The sequence below is a fragment of the Bufo bufo genome, chromosome 8 (assembly GCF_905171765.1).
Source record: "Bufo bufo chromosome 8, aBufBuf1.1, whole genome shotgun sequence".
NCBI lineage: Eukaryota > Metazoa > Chordata > Amphibia > Anura > Bufonidae > Bufo > Bufo bufo.
In genome coordinates, this window is record NC_053396.1 from 7,528,685 (window position 1) to 7,542,473 (window position 13,789).

Consider the following 13,789-nt stretch of genomic DNA (forward strand, 5'->3'; position numbering starts at 1 on the left):
CCTCTTTTCCAAATCCACTCTTAGTTTTGGCTTCCGAAACTGCATCAGAAAACCCGAACGCGTGACCGTACCGTCCCGGCACTTCCAAAAGCTGTGTACTAAAGCGGAAACATCTAGACAAAAGAGCTGCCATGGCCGCGGAGAAACGTAAGTAATATAATAATCACAAGGAATGGATACAAAATAACCAAAACATGTGTAATGGCAATTCAAAAATATACGTTTGCTACTTTTACCTTCCCAGAAAAGTTTTGTCACCTATTACCATAAATGTGTGTATTTCTTAATATTTACAGTATATTCTTAGGAATCTAATTAATTACATTATTGCATTTTTGAATTTGCATATGGATTATTGTTATTTATTATAGTTCTTTTTTAATTGTTTATATGCTGTATGTCATTATTTTAGCTTAAAGGAAAAAAATAACTGCCCCCATTCATGAATCCTTAACCCCTTAACGTTTTATCTTTTTATTGGGCATAGCCGTATGACAGCTTGTTTTTTGCAGGACGAGTTGTATTTTTTATGGCGCCCTTTTATGCTTTTCAGTTAGGTCCATATATATTTGGACAGTGACAACATTTTTCTAATCTTTGTTCTGTACATCACCACAATGGATTTAGAACAAAACATTTCAGACGCAGGTGAAGTTCAGACTTTCAGCTTTAATTCAGTGGGGACAAAGTGATTGCATAAAAATGTGAGGAACTAAAGCATTTTCTAAACTCAATCCCTTCATTTCGGGGTCTCAAAAGTAATTGGCCAAATTAAATAATAAACAGTAGATTTTGCAGCTCCTAACAGTGCAGCAATTTCTCGGATGGGTTTTTTCTGTTTTCGCAGATGAAGGATGAGTTGTTTCACCTGCATGGAGACCTCCTGTGACCGCATGTTTACTTCTCCGCAAAATCTTTAAAATGCACGCACCACAAATCAACTCCAGGCCTTTTATGTCCTTAATTGAGAATTAAATAATGAAGGGATGGCCCGCTCCTGCCCATGAAACAGCCTTTGAGTCAATTGTCCGATTACTTTTGGTCCCTTTAAAAACAGGGTGCCCCATGTAAAGGAGCTGAAACACCCCAACCCTTCATCCAATTTTAATGTGGATACCCTTAGTGGCGTCGCTACAGGGGGGCGAGGGGGGGCAATTCTTTGCCTCCCCGCTGATTCCCCCCAAAGCAGGCCGGTGAATACTAATGAGCACTTCCATTTAGTGATGTCCGGTTCATGAACGAATCGTTCTTTTGAATCGATTCAGTTCACTAAACCGGAGGAGTCGATTCCTCTGACTGAGCTGATCCGTGTGAAATATCTCAGTCAGATAGCAGAGCAGAGAGACGCTGCAGCAGGGAGGGAGGAGTGTAATCTGATCCTAGAGTGGAAGCTGCTTCTGCCAGCCCCTCCCCTCCCCGCCCACCAACCAATCAGAGCTGAGGCAAGCACTAGCAGCCCTGAGTCACACTGTACAGGAGGGAGTCTAAGAATCGAATGAGTCTACAGGTTAAAAGAATCTAAAGCTCCGACTTAGGGCTCTTTCACACTTGCGTTCTTTTCTTCCGGCATAGAGTTCCGTCGTCGGGGCTCTATGCCGGAAGAATCCTGATCAGGATTATCCTAATGCATTCTGAATGGAGAGAAATCCGTTCAGGATGCATCAGGATGTCTTCAGTTCAGGACCGGAACGTTTTTTGGCCGGAGAAAATACTGCAGCATGCTGCGCTTTTTGCTCCAGTCAAAAATCCTGAACACTTGCCGCAAGGCCGGATCCGGAATTAATGCCCATTGAAAGGCATTAATCCGGATCTGGCCTTAAGCTAAACGTCGTTTCGGCGCATTACCGGATCCGACATTTAGCTTTTTCTGAATGGTTACCATGGCTGCCAGGACGCTAAAGTCCTGTTTGCCATGGTAAAGTGTAGTGGGGAGCGGGGGAGCAGTATACTTACCGTCCATGCGGCTCCCCGGGCGCTCCAGAGTGACATCAGGGCGCCCCACGCTCATGGATGACGTGATCACATGGATCACGTCATCCATGCGCATGGGGCGCTCTGACGTCATTCTGGAGCGCCCCGGGAGCCGGACGGTAAGTATACTGCTCCCCCGCGCCCCGCTCCTACTATGGCAACCAGGACTTTAATAGCGTCCTCGCTGCCATAGTAACACTGAAAGCATTTTGAAGACGGATCCGTCTTCAAATGCTTTCAGTTCACTTGCGGCGTTACGGATCCGGCGGGCACCTCCGGCAAATGGAGTACACGCCGGATCCGGACAACGCAAGTGTGAAAGAGGCCTTAGAGACTCATTCGATTCTTTGAGTTAAAAGAACCGTCAGTCACTCGAACAGTTTACACTGAGGCTGATGACCAGGCTGCAGCAGTGATAAGGTTAAGGGACAGACGGGCAGTCAGCAGAGAGATGAGAGAAGTGACAGGACACAGAGTTTAGATTACAGGTTGAATTAACCCTTTAGGATTCAGCAGCTATATAAATAAGGGTGGGTTCACACTAGTTATTTTCCTGTGTGGACTATTTTATTATCAGCCAGTGTTACTGTTCACTCAGCACATACAGTTTTCCCTGTGGATTCACTTCCCTTGGTTGTACTGTCAGACGGTCACTGTGGGTGACAATGCATTCTGTCCTGAGTCCTGTCCGCTTCCCTTCCTCACTCAGTCAGAGCTCAGACCAAGTGCCAAAAGCCGACTCAGCGAGTCAGCAAGTGAATTGAAGCATCCACGCATGCGCACCGCCTAAGCTCTTCGGCGCATGCGCACCGCGTCTCAGCTCAGCAGTCAGTAGACTCAGCGAGTGAACCGAAGATTCGATTCATGAACCGATTCATGTGAAAGACCCGAACTTCCCATCTCTACTTCCATTAAGGAAGCGCTCATTAGTACCGAAGGACCAGGAAGTGGTGAACGCTCTGTACTTACCACTTCCTGGTCCTCGGCTGTCGGCTGTGCAGGGCTGCGCTCTGTGACCTGTCGACTGAGGAGAGAGAAAATTGCAGGCGGGAGCAGGAGGAGAGGTAAGTGGTTTTTTATTTTATAAAAAATGTGGCTGCTGGGGGCATAATGGGGGCTAATTAGAGGCATATGGGGGCTAATTAGAGGCATATGGGGGCTAATGAGGCATATGGGGGCTAATGAGGCACATGGGGGCTAATTAGAGGCATATGGGGGCTAATGAGGCATATGGGGGTTAATTAGAGGCATATGGGGGCTAATTAGAGGCATATGGGGGCTAATTAGAGGCATATGGGGGCTAATTAGAGGCATATGGGGCTAATGAGGCATATGGGGGCTAATTAGAGGCATATGGGGCTAATGAGGCATATGGGGGCTAATGAGGCATATGGGGGCTAATGAGGCATATGGGGCTAATTAGAGGCATATGGGGGCTAATGAGGCATATGGGGACTAATGAGGCATATGGGGGCTAATTAGAGACACAATGGGGGCTAATTAGACATATGGGGGCTAATGAGGCATATGGGGGCTAATGAGGCATATGGGGCTAATTAGAGGCATATGGGGGCTAATGAGGCATATGGGGGCTAATGAGGCATATGGGGGCTAATGAGGCATATGGGGGCTAATGAGGCATATGGGGGCTAATTAGAGGCATATGGGGGCTAATGAGGCATATGGGGGCTAATGAGGCATATGGGGGCTAATGAGGCATATGGGGGCTAATTAGAGACATAATGTGAGCTAATGAGGCATAATGGCTTATAATGGGGGCTAATTAGGCATATGGGGGCTAATGAGGCATATGGGGGCTAATAAGAAGCATAATGGGGGCTAATGAGGCATAATGGCTTATAATGGGGGCTAATGAGGCATAATGGCTTATAATGGGGGCTAATGAGGCATAAGGGCTTATAATGGGGGCTAATGAGGCATAAGGGCTTATAATGGGGGCTGATATGGGAGTGACGAGAGGCATAATGAGGGCTAATGAGAGGCATAATAACAGTGTGTCTTCCACAGATGCCCCTAAAACAGTACGCCTGCGCACTGACGAGAGACAGAAAGAAGGGGAAAGAATCCGCGGAAGCAAGCAGACGACTGAACAGCTTCTTTGGTAAGGAAATTGTTTTATTATAAATGTAAACCTGCAGATCGCAATTCTCTCGTATTTTGTAATCTTATTTATATATACTTATTTTGTTTTTGCCCCCCCATTTGACTGTGGTATCTTTGTGCCCCCCCTATATATTGTTCCTCGAGTCGCCACTGGATACCCTCAAATGAAAGCTAAAAGTCGGGACTTTATGTCCATGTCCATTATATTTATATAATTATAACTTGAATATGTTTTAGTAAACAAGTAACAAAAATAAAAATAATTGTCAGTGTCCAAATATATATGGACATAACTGTATATAACGTTATTGATTAACTGTTTTTTGAAAGGGAGAGGGGTAAAAAAAATAGCAATACCGCCATAAGTTGTTAACTATGCAGTAGAAATGACCTGATTTCTTTATTCTCCGGATCAGTATGAGGACAGCAATAACAGTATTTTTTATGTTTTATATTTCCACAGTAAAAAAACTTTTGTGTGGGGGCTCGTTTTTTCTGGGACGACTTACAGTTTTTATTGGTGCCATTTTGTGTTACCGTTTTTAAGGAGGAACAAGAAAAACGATAAAACAGAACCCTTATTTTTCATGATAAGGCATTGTTCAAAGAAAAAAAAAGTTTTATGTTTTCACTTTAAGGTTTTTGGGTGCTGATGGAGAGACAGCCTCCTCCCTCTCTAAAACACTTGGGTGTCATTACGTTCTCAGACAACTGCCCCCCTCACTAAAGGGTTAAAGATAATGTTTCCTTAGCAAAGTCCCTTTATATTAAGAAACAAATGTAAAGCTGCTGTAACACTGCCCAATATTCAGGCCGATTATCGGGAATGAACATTCTTGCAAAAGCTCCTTCCGAATAATAATTAAAGGTGCCGCGGATCACCCGATGAACCAGCGAAACACTCAGGTGAACTCATCAGAAGCGCGGATGGTTCCTGGGCAGAACAGCGATCTGCTACCAAGGTGCAATCATTTTCTATGGAGATGAGTGAAAGCAGCAGCGATCCCTCGTCCTCATACTGTGCGGGTGATCACAGCATGTAATGAAGAGCAGACTGTCCGGAAGTGGGTGCCCCAAAAAAACGGAAGTTACTACATGTGCATTCCGTTTCCGTATGTCCGTATTTCTGTTCCGCAAAAAAAGATAGAACATGTCCTATTATTGTCCGCATTACGGACACGGATAGTACTGTTCTATTAGGGGCCAGCTGTTCCAGTCTGCTAAATACAGAATGCACAAGGATGTCATCCGTATTTTTTGCGGATACATTTTTTGCAGACCGCAAAATACATACGGTCGTGTGCAAGAGGCTTTAGTCTGACTTGGACCCGAACTCTGACTTCTCACATTTTATGACTAGTTCAATAGCATATTACACTGAAAATCTGTTATACTATACACAGGGACTAATATTTTATAGCTCAAGTGTGAAATGTCCTCCCAGTGTCCACATCATTGACATTTTATTCCATATTGTTCTCTTAGTAACAACCACAAGTCAGAAGAAGATTCTTATGTGTGTACTTTCTGTGATAACAATTGTATTAATCTTCACCATGACCAGGTGAGTGAAACCTGAAAAACCAGAGCAATCGCTTCACTGCTAATATTAATACAAATGCTATAGTTACATATATATAAGAATATAACTACTATAATACTGCTCCTATGTACAAGAATATAACTACTATAATACTGCTCCTATGTACAAGAATATAACTACTATAATACTGCTCCTATGTACAAGAATATAACTACTATAATACTGCTCCTATGTACAAGAATATAACTACTATAATACTGCTCCTATGTACAGGAATATAACTACTATAATACTGCTCCTATGTACAAGAATATAACTGCTATAATACTGCTCCTATGTACAAGAATATAACTACTATAATACTGCTCCTATGTACAAGAATATAACTACTATAATACTGCTCCTATGTACAAGAATATAACTACTATAATACTGCTCCTATGTACAAGAATATAACTACTATAATACTGCTCCTATGTACAAGAATATAACTACTATAATACTGCCTCCTATGTACAAGAATATAACTATTATAATACTGCCTCCTATGTACAAGAATATAACTACTATAATACTGCTCCTATGTACAAGAGTATAACTACTATAATACTGCTCCTATGTACAGGAAAATATCTGCTATAATACTGCTCCTATGTACAAGAATATAACTACTATAATACTACCTCCTATGTACAAGAATATAACTACTATAATACTGCTCCTATGTACAAGAATATAACTATTATAATACTGCTCCTATGTACAAGAATATAACTACTATAATACTGCTCCTATGTACAAGAATATAACTACTATATTACTGCTCCTATGTACAAGAATATAACTACTATAATACTGCTCCTATGTACAAGAATATAACTACTATAATACTGCTCCTATGTACAAGAATATAACTACTATAATAATGCTCCTATGTACAAGAATATAACTACTATAATACTGCTCCTATGTACAAGAATATAACTACTATAATACTGCCTCCTATGTACAAGAATATAACTACTATAATACTGGTCCTATGTACAGGAATATAACTACTATAATACTGCTCCTATGTACAAGAATATAACTACTATAATACTGCCTCCTATGTACAAGAATATAACTACTATAATACTGCTCCTATATACAAGAATATAACTACTATAATACTGCCTCCTATGTACAAGAATATAACTACTATAATACTGCTCCTATGTACAAGAAAATAAGTATTTCATTGTATAAGATGCAGTATGTATGGGACAACACATCATCTAGGGAGAAGTAATGACTCCACTGTTTCACCGTTTAGGGGACATATGGACATTAGGGATTGGCGCACAATCACTATATTTTCCTGCAATCAAAATGAGTGAGTACATTTGTATATAAATTCTTGCACTGCAAGCATTGTTTTTACACTATGATTTACACTGCAGCTGTGCTTTTTCAGAATGTCTGCTTTTTACAAGCTGAAGAGCTGGGGATTGTATTTTACAATGACTGAAGACCATAATTGTGGGATTTTACTTGTTTATGACGTAAAGTCATGATTTTATGAAGGACACGGAGGCGAGTGTTGCTTAACTCTTTCTTTACTGGAAAACAGCAGCAAAGAAGACAATCAGAAAACATTTCTTCAATACAGATAGTAGCCCCTCCCCCTAGTCCCCTCATATAGGGACCTCCTCCACATCTCAACTCCCTCTTTCTTTGGTAACGGAACTGCAAGCCGAAACTGGAACGCCAAAATTCAAGAAGATGAAAACCGGCGTGACTTCAACCGATCCAGAACACGGAATGATCCCCAAACGAAATCCTGGTAGGATGCAACAACACAGGGGAACGATCCTCCACAGATTGCTGGGACCTGAAATCAACCTGGAAAGAAAATAAATAAAAATAGCAAGGAGCCGAGGAAGAAAACTCCAAACAGTAGTACTGATACACTAAAATGCAAGGGTTAATGTAAAAATACAACAATATACATAGCATTCCGAAAACGCCAAAATCCACGGGGAGGGTGAAAAAAAAAAAGGGTGGGACAATACTCGCCTCCGTGTCCTTTATAAAATCATGACTTTACGTCATAAACTTGTAAAATCCCACAATTTTATTTCAGGACACGGAGGCTCCTATTGCTAGTTCAAAGCCGATTCACTATAGATGAAAATATATGCGGACTCGGTCTGAAATAGAACTCCCTGAAAGTAGACGCTCGAGACCAGTCTGCCAGTCTCATGACGTCCTCCAATTTAGCCCCCGACAATGTCAGGGACGTGGCCGAAGCTCCTCGAACCGAATGGGCCGTGAAAATGGAGGTGTCGATACCGGACAAGGAAAGGATCCATTTCACCCAACGTGACAAGGTGACACTGGTGCCCGGAAGGTGAGGACGGCGAAACGAAATGAACAATTGCGAGTGAGACGCAGGACGTAGAGGTGAGGTCTGAGCCTCGTATTCCTTGAGGCATGACACCGGACAAAGGATCAAAGATTCCGGAAAAGCCGGATAATCCACCGACCTAATATTGGTTTTAGTGCGACGTGAGATATTAAAGGTCAAGCCTTCCGGGGTGAACGTCGTAGTCCAACACCCTTTTACAGGAGACGAGACACAATAGGGTAACCAACTTGGCTGACAGCTGACGTAAGGACAGCTCCTGATTGACCGGCCAGGTTGACAGAAAAGATAAGACTGTAGAAACATCCCAAGAACTCGAGAAACGAGGACGGGTGAGGCGCGATCCCCTAAGCAGGCGACACACGAGGGGATGGCGCCCAGCCGGGCAGCCCTCAAACCCCCTATGGCCGGACGAGATGGCAGACCTAAAAACATTAATAGTACGATAGGCCTTACCATCCTTATACAAGGAAGAAAGAAAAAAGATAATGTTATTTACAGAAGTCGTAACGGGATCCAGGTTCCTAAGCATGCACCAATCAGACCATGATTGCCATGCAGACTTGTAAGCCCTTCTGGTTCCGGGGGCCCATGCGCTCTCCAGAAGGAATCTAGCCGTCTCCGAAACCTCTGAGAGTTGACCGGAACTCCCAAAATCCTGGAAAGGCATCAGGCGCAAAGAGTCGGAGACCACCAGAGGGTGTGGATGACCTAACGGTCCCTGTAACAGGGTCTCCAACTGAGGCAATAACAGGGGGCTGTCCACCAACAACTCCAGGAGTTGCGGGAACCAAGATTGTGTCCTCCAAAAAGGGATCACTAAAACCATGTCCGCCAACTGGTGACGCACCATGGCAAGAACCCGTGGTATCAGGGAAAAAGGTGGAAAAGCGTACGTCAGGTCCGTCGACCACTGTTGAAGGAACGCATCCACCGCCTCCGCGGATGGGTCCGGCCTCCAACTGAAGTACCTAGGTAGCTGGGCATTCCATCGAGACACGAAGAGGTCGATGGAGAATGGACCCCAAAGGGACAATACAGAGGCGAAGGCTCCCTCGTCCAATTTCCAGTCGCTGGAGTCGGACATGAAGCGAGAACTCCAATCGGCCTGAGTATTCTGGAGCCCTGGTAGGTATTCCGCCACCACCGACACGTTGTTGGAAAGGCAAAAATTCCAAAACTCCTTGGCCAGATGGGTTAACATCCTGAATCGGGGACCTCCCATGGAGTTGATATATCGCACAGCCGAAACGTTGTCCATCCGAAGACGAACACACGCCCTGGCCCTGCCCTTGGCGAAACTGCGGATCGCAAAGGATCCCGCCAGGAGCTCCAGTGCGTTGATGTGCAGACTTGATTCGGATGCTGCCCAAGGGCCTCCAGTGGATACCCCTTCGCAATGGGCACCCCATCCCAGGAGGCTGACTCCACCACCAGATCCGGACGAGGGCCGAAAATGGCTCTGCCATTCCAGGCCGAGAGATTGGCAATCCACCAAACCAACTCGTCTCGAATGTCCGAGTCCAAAAGAATCAAGTCCGCATAAGTTGCCCCCGCCTGCAGGTGGGCAATCTTTAGGCGCTGTAAGGCCCGATAATGCAGCGTCCATACAACGCCTGAATGGAGGATGATAAAAGACCTATCACCCTGGCCAGCTGGCGAAGAGACACCCGAGGCAAAGACAAAGTGCAGCGTAATTCCTTTCGAATCGCACGCACCTTCACTGGGGGAAGGCTGAGGGTCAAGGACTCTGAGTCCACCAGGAAACCCAGGAACTCCATGGTCCTGGACGGGACCAGGCAGGATTTTTCCCGGTTGATAATGAAACCCAAGTTGGTCAGGAGGGACATTGTCAGGCGGAGGTGATTCTGAATGGTGGAGTAATCCCTGGCCATGATCAAAATGTCGTCCAGATAGACTATGAGCCTCACCCCCCGACTGCGGAGCCAGGACATGACAGGTAGTAGTAGCTTGGTGAAGCACCATGGAGCGGATGGTAGGCCAAAGGGAAGACACGTGAAGCGCTATAGGGCGTCCCGCCAACGGAACTGTAATAGGTCCCTTGAGGCTGGAGCAATCGGAACCGTGAGGTATGCATCCTTCAGGTCTAGTTTCACTAGCCAGTCGTGAGGGAGGAGCATATCCCGAAGGAGGTGGATGCCCTCCATCTTGAAGTGACGGTATCTGACGAAGGAATTTAAGGCCTTTAGATTTATTACTGGCCTGAATTGACCCCCTTTTTTCTCTACGAGGAATATGTTGCTGATCACCCCCAGCGGGGGCTGGGAAGCTGGCTCTATGGCCCCTTTTTGGAACAGTTCGTTTAATTCCTCGTCTATGAGGGATTGGGCAGTCCGTGCCGTACAAGTGAGCGGCGGAGTCACCATGGAATACGGGGTCGACACTAGCTCTATGTGAAAACCCTGGATCGTGGACAGAATCCACGGATCCGAGGTGATTGAGGCCCACACATGCGAAAAGAACCAGAGTCTGCCCCCTACCCACCGATCCGAAAAAGGGGGAAACGGTTGACTTACCAAATGGACGTCGAAGGTTCGACTGTCCTCGATATGATCTACCCCGTCCAAAGGAGCCTCGTGATGGGAAGAAGGACGGAGGTTGTCTCGGATCCTGACCGGAGATCCGGAAGGATGAAGGGCCTCGTCCCGAACCTCGGAACTGGAAGGTCGCACGGCCGGCCAGACGGCCCCTAGTACTGCCGGCCCTGGAGGAAACCCGGCTATTAAAAACCCTGCGTATAGAGGTTCGCGCCTTATCAAGGGCAGTAAATGTCCCTACGAATTTCCCCAGCTCCTTAATAAAGGGGTCACCGAACAGGAGCCCCTGGGCGTCTCTGGCCGACTCAGTAAGGGCCATGTTGGCCAATTTGGGTTCCATCTTTATTAGGATGGCCTTCCTGCGTTCAATAGATGTGGAGGAGGTCCCTATATGAGGGGACTAAGGGGAGGGGCTACTATCTGTATTGAAGAAATGTTTTCTGATTGTCTTCTTTGCTGCTGTTTTCCAGTAAAGAAAGAGTTAAGCAATATGAGCCTCCGTGTCCTGAAATAAAATTTTAGGGTTTGACCCTTTGTGGTTCTCGTGATTTCTGATATTTGGGAGAAGGGGGGGGGGGGGTAGGCCACAATTTTTTTATTTCCTTCCATTCTCAAAATGTCTTATTTTTATGTCACAGGGAAAACAAATCATTGATCTCCAGTCACCTGCCGGAACCTATGATTGACAGGTGAGATGATGACTACTCCTAAGGTTGCATTCACACGATCGTATGTATTTTGCGGATCAGCAAAAAATATGGAAGACAGCTGTGTGACGTCTGTTTTTTTTTTCTTTTTTTTTTGCGGATCCATTATAACAATGCTATTTCCAGAACTGCAGAACAGGTATACGGATGCGCACAGCGCGCGGTGTGCTGTCCACATTTTTTGCTGACCCATGGAAATAAATAGGTCCACATCTAATCCGCAAAAACTGCGGATCAGATGCGGACCAAAAATATGGTCATGTAACTGAGGCCGATCTGCGTGGATGTAGAGTTACAGCAGCTCTGTCTGCTCCCTGCACTCATCTGTATGAGACATGCAGGAAGACAACAGAAAGTGACAGCCAGGATAACACTAAAGCCAATGGAGGAGCAGAAATTAAGAGAAAAATCACCACAAGGTGGCGCTGTCACTAAAACCAATCACGTAAGCACACGTTTTAGGCCAATGCTGGTCCCGTCCTCGATTAGAAACACACAAGTGGGAGCGTATATATACTGTATGTGTGTGTGTATATATATATATATATATATATATATATATATATATATACATACATACACTCACCTAAAGAATTATTAGTGCCCCCATACTAATACGGTGTTGGACCCCCTTTTGCCTTCAGAACTGCCTTAATTCTACGTGGCATTGATTCCACAAGGTGCTGATAGCATTCTTTAGAAATGTTGGCCCATATTGATAGGATAGCATCTTGCAGTTGATGGAGATTTGAGGGATGCACATCCAGGGCACAAAGCTCCCGTTCCACCACATCCCAAAGGTTGAGATCTGGTGACTGTGGGGCCATTTTAGTACAGTGAACTCATTGTCATGTTCAAGAAACCAATGTGAAATGATTGGAGCTTTGTGACATGGGGCATTATCCTGCTGGAAGTAGCCATCAGAGGATGGATACATGTTCTCATTCTGTTTACGCCAAATTCGGACTCTACCATTTGAAGGTCTCAACAGAAATCGCGACTCATCAGACCAGGCAACATTTTTCCAGTCTTCAACAGTCCAATTTTGGTGAGCTCGTGCAAATTGTAGCCTCTTTTTCCTATTTGTAGTGGAGATGAGTGGTACCCGGTGGGGTCTTCTGCTGTTGTAGCCCATCCGCCTCAAGGTTGTGCGTGTTGTGGCTTCACAAATGCTTTGCTGCAGACCTCGGTTGTAACGAGTGGTTATTTCAGTCAACGTTGCTCTTCTATCAGCTGGAATCAGTCGGCCCATTCTCCTCTGACCTCTAGCATCCACAAGGCATTTTTGCCCACAGGACGGCCGCATACTGGATGTTTTTCCCTTTTCACACCATTCTTTGTAAACCCTAGAAATGGTTGTGGGTGAAAATCCCAGTAACTGAGCAGATTGTGAAATACTCAGACCGGCCCGTCTGCCACCAACAACCATGCCACGCTCAGAATTGCTTAAATCACCTTTCTTTCCCATTCTGACATTCAGTTTGGAGTTCAGGAGATTGTCTTGACCAGGAACACCCCCCTAAATGCATTGAAGCAACTGCCATGTGATTGGTTGACTAGAGAATCGCATTAATGAGAAATAGAACAGGTGTTCCTAATAATTCTTTAGGTGAGTGTATATGTACAGACATTTCTCTTTTCTACATAAATATGACAAAATTGTTTTGTTTAATGGATGTAAATGTTCACAAGTATAAAAGCCATATCTAACCAGTAAGTGGCGCTGGTGTACATGATCCTGTAATATTATTTCCTGCAGTAGGTGGCGCTGGTGTACATGATCCTGTGATATTATTTCCAGCAGTAGGTGGCGCTGGTGTACATGATCCTGTGATATTATATCCAGCAGTAGGTGGCGCTGGTGTACATGATCCTGTGATATTATTTCCTGCAGTAGGTGGCGCTGGTGTACATGATCCTGTGATATTATTTCCAGTAGTAGGTGGTGCTGGTGTACATGATCCTGTGATATTATTTCCAGTAGTAGGTGGCGCTGGTGTACATGATCCTGTGATATTATTTCCAGTAGTAGGTGGCGCTGGTGTACATGATCCTGTGATATTATTTCCAGCACTAGGTGGCGCTGGTGCTCACTGGTAGGATAAGAATTAGTTTTCCTTTTGCTATAGGTCGGTATCCACCATGCAGTGAAGCTGTTCAGCCACAAGATGTCAGCAGTGAGCTGAATGGACCTTTCCATAGAGTTACTGTGCGGGGGAATATGGGGTCACTTCTCATGAACTTACCGCTCATTGGGGGTGATTTCGGAGACTGTCTATGGACAGATAATTGGTTTGAGTTACAGAAGAGAATATTTGGGGGGGGGGAGGGGTTAAAGTCTTATATCCGATAAACCTCTGTCTTTATGAGAACTTCACTTCTGTCGTTTGCTGAGGTTAAGATGTGATCGATCGGAGGGACGGTGATCGGATTTTACACAGATGTGTTTGAGGGATCGTCTTTAATCTGATGTCGAGGT

General features: G+C 44.8%; 1 protein-coding gene across 1 annotated transcript in view; it reads left to right on the forward strand.

The window, feature by feature from the left end:
* Window positions 1-5,626: 5,626 nt before the first annotated feature.
* The window catches only part of LOC120977361 (histo-blood group ABO system transferase-like), a 127,236-nt gene continuing 119,073 nt past the window's right edge, over window positions 5,627-13,789 (forward strand). The window contains exons 1-3 of the mRNA XM_040405286.1: window positions 5,627-5,659; window positions 6,954-7,013; window positions 11,242-11,292. Coding sequence (XP_040261220.1) covers window positions 5,652-5,659; window positions 6,954-7,013; window positions 11,242-11,292 — 119 coding nt within the window. The 5' untranslated portion in view covers window positions 5,627-5,651. The remainder of the gene's footprint in view (window positions 5,660-6,953; window positions 7,014-11,241; window positions 11,293-13,789) is intronic.